The sequence below is a fragment of the Artemia sp. Qi Xiang Cuo genome, chromosome 4 (genome assembly GCF_049724085.1).
Source record: "Artemia sp. Qi Xiang Cuo chromosome 4, ASM4972408v1, whole genome shotgun sequence".
Classification (NCBI taxonomy): Eukaryota; Metazoa; Arthropoda; class Branchiopoda; order Anostraca; family Artemiidae; genus Artemia; species Artemia sp. Qi Xiang Cuo.
Window position 1 is genome coordinate 10685884 of NC_142797.1, and position 15330 is coordinate 10701213.

Below are 15330 nucleotides of genomic sequence, written 5' to 3' on the forward strand. Positions count from 1 at the left end.
AAACTTGTTATCATAAACGATAAAATTGTTACTTCTCAGAAAATTTATCATCTTTGACAAAAAACTCAATATTTTTAACGGAAAAATTGTTTTCATTGACAATAATTGTTACTTCTAAGAGAAATTTGTTATCTTTGACGGAAAACTTGGGGCTATTAGAAAAAATTGTTATCATAAACAAAAAAACTGTTACTTCTAAGAGAAATTTTATAGTGTTAGGTAAATGTTTAGATGAACCTAACTTAAACGTAGAGAAGCTTAACTTTGACAGAAAAGTTTCTAATTCTAACAGAAAACTTGTTATCACTGACGGAAAATTGTTACTTCTAAGAGAAATTTGTTATCTTTGACGTGTGGTAAAGTGGTTTTAAGGTTGTAAAGTGATGTTGTTATAGATACCTTTATTTCTCCCTTTACAGGGGAGATAAAGTATGGCCCTAAGGTAATTAAACTTTGGTAGCGTGCTTTAGGCTATGACCTGACTAACGAGGCGTACCAGCTGGGTATATTCGAGAGACTAAATGTAGATTATAGAGAGGTTGGCTATAATACAGTACTTTTATTCAGTTAATATATAATAGTACAAGGTTTAATAATAAATATATATTCTGCTGGGACTGGTTGTCTAGGTAGACCACAAGTATCAGAAATTTACAATAATATATAATAAGATACTTGGACACTTACAATAATCCGACAATATTCCAAGGTATTTCTAAATCAACGGACCAGAATTCAGTCCGGCATAAGATTAGCATCTCGCAGCCCTTTCCCATAATATGTATCTTTTATACATTTTATAAACCACAGCTTAAACAACCTTATCGGGACCCACTGGTGCACACAGCTAGGAAGTGGTAATTTCTGAATTTCCTGTTAAGCATACACTTGCCAGGATACGTTCCTTATCTTATTAAAAAGTGGTATTTCTAAACTTTTGTATTTGCGTCTTAATATTTTTACTAAATTCCAAATTGACTTAATTAGAAAGCGTCACCACAGACGGAAAACTTGGTGTTATTAGAAAAAATATATTACTGTAAAAAAAAAGCTGTTACTTCTATGAGAAATTTGATAATGTTAAGTAAAAGTTTGTTAGTATTAAGGAAAAATTTGTTACTTAGAAGAGAAAATTTCTTAGTCTTAAGAAAAACTTGCTGCTTCTGACAGAAAACTAGTTATCATAAACGAAAGAATTGTTACTTCTAAGAAAAATTTAGCATCTTTGACAGAAAGCTCAATATTTCTAACGGAAAAATTGTTTTCATTGACAATAATTGTTACTTCTAAGAGAAATTTGTTATCTTTGACGGAAAACATGGTGCTATTAGAAAAAGTTGTTATAATAAACGAACAAATTGTTACTTTTAAGAGGAATTGTATAGTGTTAGGTAAATGTTTGTTAGTATTGAGGAAAAAAGGTGTTACTTCGAAGAGAAAATTTGTTAGTGTTAAGGAAAACTTGCTATTTCTGGCATAAAATTTGTCATCATAACGATAAAATTTTACTTAAAAAAATTTGTTATCTTTGCTGGACGACTTGCAAGTTCAAGCAGAAGACGTGTTATCAGTGGTGAAAAAATGTTCCTTCTATGAGATATTTGATAGTGTTTTGTAAAAGTTTGTTGGTATTTAGGAAAAAACTTGATACTTCAAAGAGAAAATTTGTTAGTGTTAAGGAAAACTTGCTACTTCTAGCAGAAAATTTGTTATTATAAGGAAAAAACAGTTACTTTTAAGAGAAATATGTTATCTTTGACGGAAAAGTTGGTGCTATTAGAAACATTTGTCACTGTTAAGAAAAAACTGTTACTTCTAAGAGAGAAATTTGAAAGTGTTAAGTAAAAGTTTGTTAGCATCGTAGACAGCGCGCTAGCGCTGCCTAAGTAAAGAACGATGTGGGCACAATGTTTTTTTTTCTTCTTCAGTCAGGCACTTCGTATCGAAGGAGTTGTCGTAGAAACTTCAAAAAGGAATCTTTCGATTGGAAATTGGAGTGGTTAGTGCCCTTTTTAATAGTCGAAAGTGATTGGAGGGCAACTAGCCCCCCGCCACACCCATCATTCCCCCAAAAATATCCAATCAAAATTTTGAGATAGCCATTTTATTCAGCGTAGTTGATTTCCAGATAGAAAATATGTTTTTGAGGAGGACACTCCCCCACAACCCTCGGGGCAAGGGTTTTAAGTTATGCCCTGAGGCATATAAGAACGATGCTGGCACAATGTACTATGAATTATTTTTTCCCTTTAGAACAGGGCACTTCATATGAAAGGGGTCGTCATAGAAACTTCAAAAGGAGCTCATTCGATTGGAAATTGAGAGTTCTAGTGCCCTTTTTGATAGTCAAAAGTGATCGGAGGGCAAATACCCCCCCCCCCTCACGCCCATCATTCCCCCAACCACATCCCATCAAAATTTTGAGATAGCCATTTTGTTCAGCGTAGTTGATTTCCAGATAGAAAATATGTTTTTGAGGAGGACACTCCCCCACAACCCTCAGGGCAAGGTTTTAAGTTATGCCCTGGGGCCATATAAGGTTTTTTTTTACAGAAGGTGTTGTCGTAAAAACTTCAAAACAGGCTCATTCGATTGGAAATTCGAAGCGCTAGTGCCCTTTTTAATAGTCGAAAGTGATTGGAGGGCAACTAGCCCCCCCCCCCGCCACCCAAACACATCCAATCAAAATTTTTAGATAGCCATTTTGTTCAGCGTAGTCAATTTCCAGATAGAAAATATGTTTTTGAGGAGGACACTCCCACACAACCCTCAGGGCAAGGGTTTTAAGTTATGCCCTGAGGGCATATAAGGTTTTTATACAAGGAGTTGTCGTAGAAACTTCAAAAAAGGCTCATTCGATTGGAAATTCAAAGGGCAAGTGCTCTTTTTAATAATCAAAATTGATTGGAGGGCAACTAGCCCCCCTCCGCACGCCCATCATTTCCCCAAACACATCCAATTAAAATTTTGAGATAGCCATTTTGTTCAGCATAGTTGATTTCCAGATAGGAAATATGTTTATGAGGAGGACATTCCCCCACAACCCTCGGGGCAAGGGTTTTAAGTTATGCCCTGAGGGCACATAAGACCGATGTTGGCAGAATGTACTATTTATTATTTTTTCGTTTAGAGCTTCGTATGGAAGGGTCGTCGTAGAAACTTCAAAAGGGGCTCATTCGATTGGAAATTGATAGTTCTAGTACCCTTTTTAATAGCCGAAAGTGATTAGAGGGCAACTATCCCCCCCCCCCACGACCATCATTCCCCCAAACACATCCAATCAAAATTTTGAGACAGCCATTTCGTTCAGCATAGTTGATTTCGAGATAGAAATTATGTTTTTGAGGAGGAGCATTCAACGTGTTCTGACTTCGGACTAATTTTTTTTTTAATGCAAGTTTTGTTTTCCTTAGCATAATTTGGTAGGGCAAAGATTTAATTTTAATTTTTTGAAAATACAAAAAAGGGTGTTGCTCAAAATCTAGCGAGGTAATTTTTTTTTGGCCATGAGAATACCAAACAAAGAGTTTTTTTAAACAAAAAGAGAGCAAGAAATTATTGCTGAAGTTCTAAGTTTTGTATGTAAAAAAAGGCTATTCTAAGATACATCTTGGGAATTTGCCCTTCCTTGACTTTATTTCTCCTGGCCTTGCTATTGAATTCTTTCTTAGTTCTCAATAAAATCAATTATTTGGGGACTGCGCCCCCATCTCCGATTGTAAGGCAGTTTATCACCGACTAATTTATTTCTGTAAAGATGGCTACGCTGGGGACCCTAACGTTGAATCCTATCAAAATATAGCCCTTTTTTCCTCAAGATTAGTTTTATTATTGCTTATTAGTGAGCAATTATAACTGGTTTTATATACTATTGTCGGTATTCATACAATGAGTGAATTCACCGAACTTAGTCAAGGCTCAGGCCAACAGTGTTCATTGCCTCCACGAAACTGTTGACTACCGGACGCAAAGGCTATATCGAGGATTGTTAAAACCAAAAGTTACATGAGTCATCGTCAGCATGTTCTACATTATTCTTTCTTCTAAACGTCTATTATAAAAGCCCCCCTCCCTTGCATAGGTATGACTTCACATGGGAATAATTGTAAATGATACTTTAAAAAAAATATGCACTCAATTTTTTCGAATAAACAAGTTAAAAATACGAAAGGATTAGAATTCTAAGTTGCACCCAATTTGGGTATATAGTTTAGTTTCGAGGGCATCTAACCCAACAATTGAATCATTGACAACACTATTTTCCATGGATTCTCCGCTATTTTCTTTCGCACAGTGCACTGTCACAGAACTAGAGCTTGTGCGCATTTAGACTTATTTTGACAATGGAAAATGGGCTAAAAAAAAGTTACTATGTTTTAATATAGAATTCGTAAAGAAAAGGAACAAGATAAGATATAATTAGGATTATGATCTTCATTGAAAGCAATACTAGACGCGAGTACTCGATTTAGCCTTTATAGAACGGTGCTCGAGAATAAAGCTCCAAGGACCATTGGTATTTCTAATCCAAGGTATTCACCCGAGTTAAAAGGTTAAGAAGCAAGGGTTCGAAAATAAGGCTCCACTGACGGTACACAGCTTCAATTCAGGATGATTTTAGATCTAAAACTGTAAATGCTAAAAATATGATTTGCAAGAAAGAAGACAACAAGAGCCATTGTATTTGAAGTTCTATTGGTTTTAAGGACCCTTAAATTTTTAGTTTTTCTTGTCTCTTTTCTGGTTTTTAACATGCAGTTATGCATAGAACTATAATATAACCTAATATTATTACGTAATATAATAATATCCACAGGATTATATACTATAGAATGTAATATAATAAGGGGGAAATAAAATTTAATAATATGCATAAGATAATACGTACATAATGTCAAGTATCTAACTATATTTGTGAAACTAAATTATTTATTATTGATTCTTTATTCGATTGATGGTTTATTTTTCAGTAGCCATTTAGTATTGACGCATATATACGCAAGAGTACACTCTTATGATGACTTTTGAAAACGACTGATGACAATATGTGCTAATTTTTAGTCAGACTAGTGTTTTTAAACAAACCAAATCTAGACTTCATATACCTTTAAATGGAGGATAAAATTTCCCCTGTCTTCACAGCAGCCTTATCTTTTGTTTCCTGCCTCCATATTACTCCATCTAAGAAAAACAAAGAAACAGAAAATACAAAATTTATTATAGAAGAGGCATAAAAGGTTATTGAAAGACTTTACATTTTCTTCAGGTTAAACGTGGAACCAAATGGCCTTTATCCAACTCGTAGTGGAACTAATATGAATCACCAAGTTGCACCGGAAGCACATCAATTACGTCATTGGTCTTCATTTTTAGCCGTTTGGGAGTGTCTTCACCATTGATTCTTCTACCATTAAATAAAAAACGTAGTTTTTCGAGTGGCAAGTCCTGAAAATATAGAACATAACATTAACTAGAGGTGCATATTATCGGATCTAGTCCCCGAAGCCGCGCCACGCCGAAATGACGGCGGCGAATGTGTGATTCAGTATCGGCGGCGGCACGCCGCTAGGCTCGCTGAAATTTTTTTGGCGGTGCGCCGCCGATTTTAGACCGGCGGCGCGCCACGGCGCGCCGATTTTTCTGATTAAAAATAATAACAAAAATTCCACTTCACCAAGCACGTTCAACCTCAACTTGATTTTAGTAAGGATTTTTTAATGGTTGGCTAAAAACATACAAGAACAATATGACAAAACAGGAATTTTTTGGGCCGTGCAGAAAGTGTTTATGTTCACCGTCGGTCAGACCAAGTAGAATTCTCATTTTTAGCTACTTGACCCAGGAAAACCTATGTTGTGTTTATGTTTTACATCGCATTGTTGCTATAAAATCCCGTGTATTGTCATTTTATTCTTGGTAATATTTTGGGATAATGTTTATATAACTTTCAAAATTTGAACTTCAAACATCTCCTATTCATCAAATACATACAAAAAGGAAGTGAAAAAAAACAAAAAATAACAACATCGAAAAAACACTGTATACAAATCAGATACCATGGCTTAAAAACACCAACAATTTTAAATCAGCGGTTACATCACTTCAGTTACAATTGATGTAACAAAAGTGAGTTTGTTCACTCTGCCTGGATCCATTGATCTTTTTGCAGTCACTATCAGTCCTGTCATGCTAAAAAGCCGTTTAGCTGGGGCTAAAAAGCCGTTTAGAACTTGACGAGCGTAAACTGCCACTCGCGGGATCTGATACTGGTATTGGACCTTGGGGTCCCACAGAATGCCGCAAATGGGCTTCTTCTTTGTATCTGCTGAAATAAGTTGTTTTATAAGGGAGAACAAACCTGCACCTTCACCATAGGGCTCCTGCGCCCTACACTACAGGAGGAACTAAACTGTACCTTTACCCTCTTTTCTTATCAACACGGAATAACCCTCCGAAATTCTTTTCTGAAAGAAGTGTTCAAGCTATAACGTTTAAAGTCGAATTTTAAGGCTACTTCAAGTTCAGTATGACCTGCTATCTGTGCAAAAAAAAATGTAATTCATTTATATAGATATATTTCTATACTAGCTCTAGATAATCTACCCAGCTAGAAACTACCGCAAATCAGCAACGATAAATAAATGAAACCCAAAACGAACAAAAATAACAATAAATAACTGAGTCAAACTCAAAACGAGCAAAAATTAACGTAAGTTTGGCACAAAACCCTTATGCCTTCCTAAGGCCAGAAAATAAATTTAACTTCAAAAAAAAAATATAAATGTTGTTGCTTTTATAAATTTAATAAATTAAGTATTATTAAAACTCTGATTAATAAATGTAATTATATTTATATTCAACTGACAGTGCACATTCATTTGTATTTTTTTTCAGTAAAGTACAAATTTTGTTCTGGCCTTGGGATGGCATAGGGGTTTTGCGCCCAACTTATCCTAATTTCTGCTCATTTTGAGTTTGACTCGGTTATTTATTGTAATTTCTGTTCGTTTTGGGTTTCATTTACTTATCGATGCTGATTTGTGGTAGTTTCACGCTTGGTAGATTATTTGGTTTTATTTTTGCTCATTTTTGGTTTAATGGAGTTCTTTACTTTTCTTTGAAAAAACTTATTTTTTAGAAACAGTTTTTTTAATTAATTTCTGTTTGTTTTATATTGACATGGTCTTTTCAGTGAAAAAGAAAATCATAATTTAAATCTTTTCGTTTTTTTTTAAGAAAGTATAGTTTGGATTGCTATTTGTATGCTGGAAAACAATTTTAAGCAAAATTTAACAACACAGACCCTTATAAAAATCTGGACACAAATAATAGTGTTTAAATTAGTTTCATACCTCCTCTAGTTGACCTGAAATGGAAAACTTGATAACATTCGCAAAAAAATTTGTTTACTTTCTTTGATAGCTTGGATACAATTACGCTATTTTGATTTGGTCAAATTTTAAGAGCAGAAGAAGCCCTGAAAGTTTGAACATAATACCCTCAGTCGTTCTTGGGATATTGCTGAGATGCCTTATTGGGAATTAGCATAAACGCAGTGCATTTTGATTTAATCTTAAGGCAACATTAACTTTTTAAACATAAAGGCAAATGGGAGGGTGGGCGTGGGAGGGGGATTAGTTTTCCTCCAATCACTGTCGACAATTAAAAAGGACATCAGCCCTTTATATTTTCAATCGAATGAGCCCTTTTCGAAGTTCCTACGACAACTCCTTCGATACAAAGTGCCCTGGTCTAATCAACAACAACAACAAAAAAATGATACATTATACCCACATCAATCTCTACTATAAAAATGTAAAGCCTTCCAATCACTTTCGAGTATTAAAAAGGGCACTAGGCTTTTCGATTTCCAAACTAATGATCCCTTTTTGAGTTTCTACGGCAACGCTTTCTATAAACACCGTATATGCCCCCGGGGCATAAATTACAAACTGGCCCTTCAGGGCCGAGAGGGTGTCTGTCATTCTCTACGATCTGCTGTCTAGAACGGTCAGTTGCTTTAAACACAATTGCCGTTTCAACAGTTTAATGGGATGTATTTCGAACCATGACAGCTGTAAAAGGGGTGTTAGTTGCTTTACACTCTCTTTCCACTATTAAAAAGGGCTCACGCCACACCAATCTCTAATTGAATTTGCCCTTTTCGAAGTTTCTACGACAACTTCTTCGATATGAAGTGCCCTGGTCTAAAAGGAAAAATAATAAATAATACATTGTGCCAACATCGTTCTTATATACCTCCAGGGTATAACTACAAAATCCTTGCCCTAAGGGTTGTGGGGGAGTAACCTCCTCAAAAAATATATTTTCTCTCTGGAAATCAGTTACTCTGAACAAAATGGCCATCTTAAAATTTTGATTGGATGTGTTTGGGGAAACGGTGGGCGTGGAAGGGGTGTTAGCTGCCTTCCAATCACTTTCGACTATTAAAAAGGGCACTACTTATTCCAATTTCCAATCGAATGAGCCCTTTTTGAAGTTTCTACGACATCTCCTTCGATACGAATTGCCCTGGTATGGAAAAAAAACAAACAAACAAAAATAATGCATTGTGCCAACATTGTTTTTTACTTAGACAGATCGATTGTGCTGCAAATAATCACCTCCTAAATTGCCTGATTCCACTTTAATTAATTATTTTCCGCCGAAAAATCTAAAATCACAATTACGAAAATTTTAAATGGGAAGCTGGAATTTTTGTTTCAAGAAAAAGTCCTCCTTTGCTGTCCGCTGACCCGATCTATACGGCAAGCTTACGATGACCGTATTAACCTTTAAGAAATATTTTATACGGTCGGATAGTGGAAGACCAGTGGTCGATATCGATAACCAAAAAAGAGAGAAAAAAACGGCGGCTGCGGAGTGACGCCGCCACCGCTAGAATCAGCGGCGGCGTCAGCGTGCTGATGCAAGCTCGGCGGCTCGCCGCCGAATTTTCGGCGCGGCTTCGGGGTCTAATCGGATCAATCCTACAAAAAATTATATAAAAAGAACAAATTTTAAACTGAAAGTAAGGAGCGACATTAAAACTTAAAACGAACAGAAATTATTCCGTATATGAAAGGGACTGTCCCCTCCTCAGCGCCTCGCTCTTTACGCTAAAGATTTTTATTGTTTTAAAAAATAAAGTTATGAGACAGAGTCTCACTTTAGCGCAAAGAGCGAGGCGTTGAGAAAGGAACAGTCCCTTTGATATAGGGAATAATATCTGGTCGTTTTAAGTTTTAATGTCGCTCCTTACTTTCAGTTTAAAAAAACTTGTTTTTTTTATTAAATTTTTTAAATTTTTTTAATAAATGCAGGTTTTGATCTTGGATCACCGTACATGAATAATTAAAACAAAATTTTCATATTAATTTACTTTTATTTAGTTAAATGGCTTTCTCGAAACTTGTTTAATTTTATTTACGAACGTTTTTATTAGTAATAAATATACGTAACTTGCGTAACCAACTTCTATATTCATATATTTTTAATACGTTTATTAGGGGGTTCGCCCCCTAGTCAATACCTTGCTCTTTAAGCAAAAGTTAGAATTTTATTCCAATTCTTTAAAAATGACCGCTTAATCACAAAGGCCGTTAATTAGAATAAATAGCTCTTATGAAAGTACTAAAAAATCTTTGGCTTAAAGAGCGAGGTATTGACTACGGGGTGAACCCAATCATATATGTAATATTTTCTGTTCGTTTAAAGTTTCGATGTTGCTGCTGTTGCAGTTGAAATACTTGTTTTTTTATATTAAATTTCTGATCTTTTTTTAAATATTGCTGGGAAGTCCGGCGTCCCCTTCATAGAAATGTCCCTTCCCCCATGAAAACTTCCTTCATGGAAATATCCTCCCACATAACCCCCGACCCCCCCCCCCACTACCAGGAAAAATCTCCCCTGAAAATGTCTGTATACTTCCAAATAACCAATACTATATGTTAACATTGGGTAAAGTTCATAACTTTCAGCCCTCCCCCTGGGCACTTCGGGGGATTATGTCATCCTAAAAGACATACTTATAATATTTTCGAAAATGCTGAACAAAATGGCTATCTCAAAATTTTGATCAGGTGACTTTGGGAAAAAAATGAGCGTGGGAGGGGGCCTAGTTGCCCTCCATTTATTTTGGTCACTTAAAAAGGGCACTAGAGCTTTCAATTTCCATTCCAATGAGCCCTCCCACGATATTCTAGGACTACTGGGTCGATACGATCACCCCTGGGGAAAAAAAAAAAACAAACAAATAAACACGCATCCGTGATCTTTCTTCTGGCAAAAAATACAAAATTCCACATTTTTGTAGATGGCACCTTGAAACCTCTACAGTAGGGTTCTCTGATACGCGAAATATTATGATGTGGTTTTCATTAAAGTTCTATAACTTTTAGGGGGTCTTTCCCCCTTTTTCGAAAATCAGCCAAATTTTCTCAGGCACCTAACTTTTGATGGGTAGGACTAAACTTGATGAAACTTATATATTTGAAATCAACATTAAAATCTGATTCTTTTGAAGTATCTATTTGTATCAAAATACCGTTTTCTAGAGTTTCGGTTACCATTGAGCCGGGTCGCTCCTTACTTACAGTTCGTTACCACGAACTGTTTAAAAAGAAGAAAAAAAGGTGGGCTTAACTACGTAGCCAAAGCACTTAATTAACGGTTGTTTTGATGCCGAGTTTTATCTAAGACTTTAGAGAGTGAACCGTATTAAAGGAAAACAGCTTCCAAAGAGAAACTAATTAAACCAACTCTGTTGCTACATAATTTAATGTACATTTTTCTTTATATTGTGTTTTGATAAAGAAATTGAATGGTAGATATTTGAACTGAAATTTAAAAGAATATTTCCCCAGAGGGCACGTCAGTGGTGGATCCAGGAGTTTGGTGGAGGTGGTGCATTTAATGTTGGGTGTATTCATTAGAGTGCTACAGTGAATCCATTTTTATATTTGTCCGAGTGCAAGCCAAAGTTGTAAAAAAGTTAACTGCACCGAAGCTGAGGAGAGGGCGGCTCCTATTTTAGCTATTATGCATAGATAAAGATAAAAAGAGAACTTTATACAAGATTCTACGGAATGAAAGCATATCTTATCCACTTTTTATAATATCAAATAAAAAGTAATTTATGAAAAGAAAAGAGCAAACTTAAGACTTCAAACGAGCACAAGATAGGTTCTGAATGTCAAATCAGTCCTTCCAAGAGTTTGCTGTAATCTTCCCCAAAACTAAATTTAACAAAAATTAATAATTTCTGTTTTGTGTTAACGTTCATGCATTTACAAACGTTAACTTTTGGAAAGATTTCGAGTAAACAAATTTCTTTTGGGAAATTTCGGAAAAGTTTGGGATATGGACGTACAGTGTTAACCCTAAAGAAACAAAAAGTACCGAAATAAGTGTGAGTTCGCAGCAGCTCAAATCCATCAAAAGCCTAGAATCACACACATTATTTAAGGGAATTAGGAGGTTATGGCAACACCTTAATTTGTGTCATATCTTTTAATTTTTTCGAAAATTTGAGTATTTTGCATGAAAAAAAAAATGAAATTGTAAAAGAGACTAATTTAATGGATTGTAAAAATTGTAACCAGGTGGTTTCTTCAGTACCCTTAGTTTTGGTGAATGATTTTTAGTAATTTTCTTTGGTTAAACTAGCGCTACTTAAACCAAAAAAACCAACTTTAACCATTTGTCCTTTTCCCTCGTGCCCTTTTATTAAAAGTAGTATGTATTTGAAAAATGTGTTTTTATTTGTCAAAACATGAAAACAATCAAGTTTGCAGTAAAATTTCTGGAAATTAATACCTTTCTGATTATCAAGTTAATTTCGTCACTTCAATAGGACAGTTTACTTGTCAATACTTTTCTTTTTTACTTCGATTTCATTCAAACATAAAAAAAAATCTATGGCTCAATAACACTTATTGACATTTAAAGGCGGTTTTTGAAGAAATCTGTCGATATCTGATGAACAACTCATATCTAAGAAAGGAATGCACAGAAAAAAAAAAGTATTAATGGGCATTAAATGCATCTCATCTTCATAAAACTAGATTCTAGTTGAACTAGAATTTCTAATAAAACTAGAAATTCTTGATCTCCCTAATCAAACCGATACTGTGCTTGACCGCGTGAACTATTCCACTCCTAAAGTCCTCCAAGTTCAGGCGCATCTTGATATGACCAAATAAATAGGTCCTGACAGCACATCTGATGTTAGCCGTGTAAGACATTGAAGTCCTGCACTGCCAAAAAGGCTGAACTTTAGTCATAACTTTTTTGTTTTCGCTCTAAAAACTTTCCGCACACGTGGAAATCCACCCATATCGTTTCTATCCCTAAACCAGATGGTGATCCAATGATCGTAGGCTCACATAGGCCCATTACCTTCTCCTCTTGCTTTGAAAAAGTATATAAAAGTGTTTCAACCGTAACCTTTACTAGTACCTGGAGTGAAACGACCTTTAGGGCGACCGCCACTGGGCAGTCGAGTGTTGAACATTTCCGATGGATTAAATATTGGTGGTCGCCTAAAAGGTCATTTGACTCCAGGTACTAATAAAGGGTATAATTGGAAACCTTTCAGACACTAGATTAAGAATTCTACTTTTAGCACAATAATATCGATTATTGGACAAAATGTGGATATATAAAGAATTGGGGTGTTAATACTCCTCTTACAAATCAGATTTTTCGCTATTGTATCATTCAAGTAAATTGAGAAATCAGAAGATTCGACAGACGGGAACTTATAAATAATTACAGTTTTTTTTGCATATTAATCTAGCATCCCTGCAAAATCAGTGAGACATAAATGTGTAATCTATGATAATGTACGTCAGATTGTTGAATCCTGTTCCAGTCGGACGTTTGATGTTGGTAATCACAAAATAAATCTGCTTTCCCGTGGCTTTCAATGAATTAGTTACTGCTTCCGGCGCTTCAAAAGTCCTAAAAAGTCAGAATTCTCTTGAATTTTGTTAAAGAAAATCTAGAAATAAGACACATGTTGACCGAACTACACTACCAAGCTTAAAATATTGTACTCTCAACTCTATGCCTTTAGGTAAGCTGCTTTATCCCAAATTTCGATAGTCAAATAAGTTTATAGAGCATGTTGGAAGAGACTTGCTCTATAGACGTATACATTTGAGCATAATTTACTAAGAATGTCGAAGCTAGTTTTAGTCAGTTGAATCATCAATTAAAGTATAAATATCAGTTAAAGCATTATTTCAATAATTTCTAAAGAAATTTTCTAATTCAGAAACAATGGATGCAAAGTTTGTCAGATTTTACCGTCCAAATCTTTTATTTTTCATCTCAAATTTTGGTACTGTTCTATTAACCGGGTTCTTTTTTGAATACGGCAATGCATATCAGTCACGAAATAGATCGAGATGCCTGATGAAAACAGGTTTACAATGCCTTCTGGGATATAAACAAAGACAAGAACTGTATTTAAATTGTTGTTTTTTGGGGTTTAGGAGGGAGAAAGGTACCTAGGTTATGTTACGTATTTCATATATGGTATGCTTTACTCCCCCCTCCCCCTAATGTGCAAATATATATCCCAAATTTGTTTCTAAAATATTATATATTTATCCTATTTTATTTTATTTCATTAGCATTAACAAAACTAGCACTATATAAAAGAGCCCGGATAATAGAACAGTACCCAATTTTTAATTAAATCCTAAAAGGAGCAATATGCGAGACCAGCAACCCTCCCCTGTGAAAAAGGGAGTAATTTTCCTTTCAAAACTAATCATTCCTTTCTATTCCTCCCAAAAAATATTAAAAAGTCCTTCCTTTTTATTGATTTTAACCCAAATTTTTCTAAATTCCAATCGTGCAAATTTAACACATTTCATTAATATTTTTGAACATATTTAATATTGTATGATCTTGTAACTGCTCGTCTAAAGCAAAAAAAAAAAAAATACCATTGAGAGTGTGTTGGAAGAGACGATGTATATAGGTGTTTATTTGAGCATACTTTATTATGAATGTTGAAATTAGTTTTGTAACAATATTGACAACAATTCCTTAAACTTCTGAGTAGAGTCAATAATTTGAGTTGAAGTATTATTGCTTAATTTTCAAAAGAAATTTTCTAATTCAGAAACAATACATACTGATAGAGAGACAAAGTTAGTCAATTCACCCTGATTTTCAGCTATGTCTTATCCACCTGGACAGCAGAGCTAAGCCCAAATAAAATTTACCAACTTGTTCCCCAATATATAACAGGGAATGGTGTTCCCTTCTCTGACTTAAGTTAATTATAATAAGACATATCTTATCTTATTCAAAACGTTTGATTATACTCTTGATAAGACATAACTCGAACAGAGAAAATTCCTTAAAACTCCTTCTTGAACTGAAACGCTTGTTCCTTCAAGGCATAACATGTTTGCTTTCAGAACAATGGATTTTTAGCTTTTTATCAGAAATGTAATTTTTTTTTTTTTAAATCTGATGTCTTAATGTCTAGGCGGTTTCCTTTAGCTTAACAATATTAATAGAAAATATTATCAAGTTCAAGTTCCATTTATTTCCATAAATAACAATAACAAAAACAATATCCCAAAGGGCTCAGCGGCCCGTTATTTGGGAAACAACATAGAATAAAAGACTAATATTAAAAACTTGGCATAAACAATACTAAACAATGTTTAATTTATAAATCTATAAGGAAAAGAAGTATACTCACCGACAGTCCATACGAAACAGCGACCCTCCTATCACCCGACAATAAATAACAAAACGAAATTATCTACATCATTGAGGATACAATGCCAACAAAACAAAACACCCCCTCCCCCCTCCAAAAAAAGCCATAAAACAACTTAAAAATTTTTAATATATACGTTTCATAAGAAAATGATAACATCCCTCTGCAAGCAGCCAAGTTTTTGTTACTGACAAATCTGAGCAGAAACCAAATTACTAGTACCTTCCTCAGTCACTACCAGAACAAAGTCTGAACCAACCGAGGGAGTAGCCGGAATCATCACATCCTCCAAGTTTCGAACTGTATAAAGATTGAATTCCCCTAATAATTTTAGTAGTCCAGAAAAACAACATGGGAGGTCTTCGTGGAAACTTTGATATGCCAACGAAGATAGATATATAACATAAATATCTTTAATCTTAAGGAGGTCAACAGGAGTGTCTGTAGCCGACTGGAGAACTTTTACCGCTTTCTCATGAAGAACATGAACAGGACCAAGTACAGAAGGAAATGTAGACATCCACACAGACGAACAGTAACAGTAAATTATGGCTTCTGGCTGAATCAGAGTTTAACTCATG

At 34.8% G+C, this 15330-nt stretch overlaps 1 protein-coding gene across 4 annotated transcripts in view; it reads right to left on the reverse strand.

Moving 5' to 3' along the window:
- Nucleotides 1–5199: 5199 nt before the first annotated feature.
- The window catches only part of LOC148952777 (small ubiquitin-related modifier-like), a 68843-nt gene continuing 58712 nt past the window's right edge, over nucleotides 5200–15330 (reverse strand). For all 4 annotated transcript variants that reach the window (XM_089087422.1, XM_089087421.1, XM_089087425.1 and 1 more), the window contains exon 3: nucleotides 5200–5445. In XM_089087422.1, coding sequence (XP_088943548.1) covers nucleotides 5311–5445 — 135 coding nt within the window. In that variant the 3' untranslated portion in view covers nucleotides 5200–5310. The remainder of the gene's footprint in view (nucleotides 5446–15330) is intronic.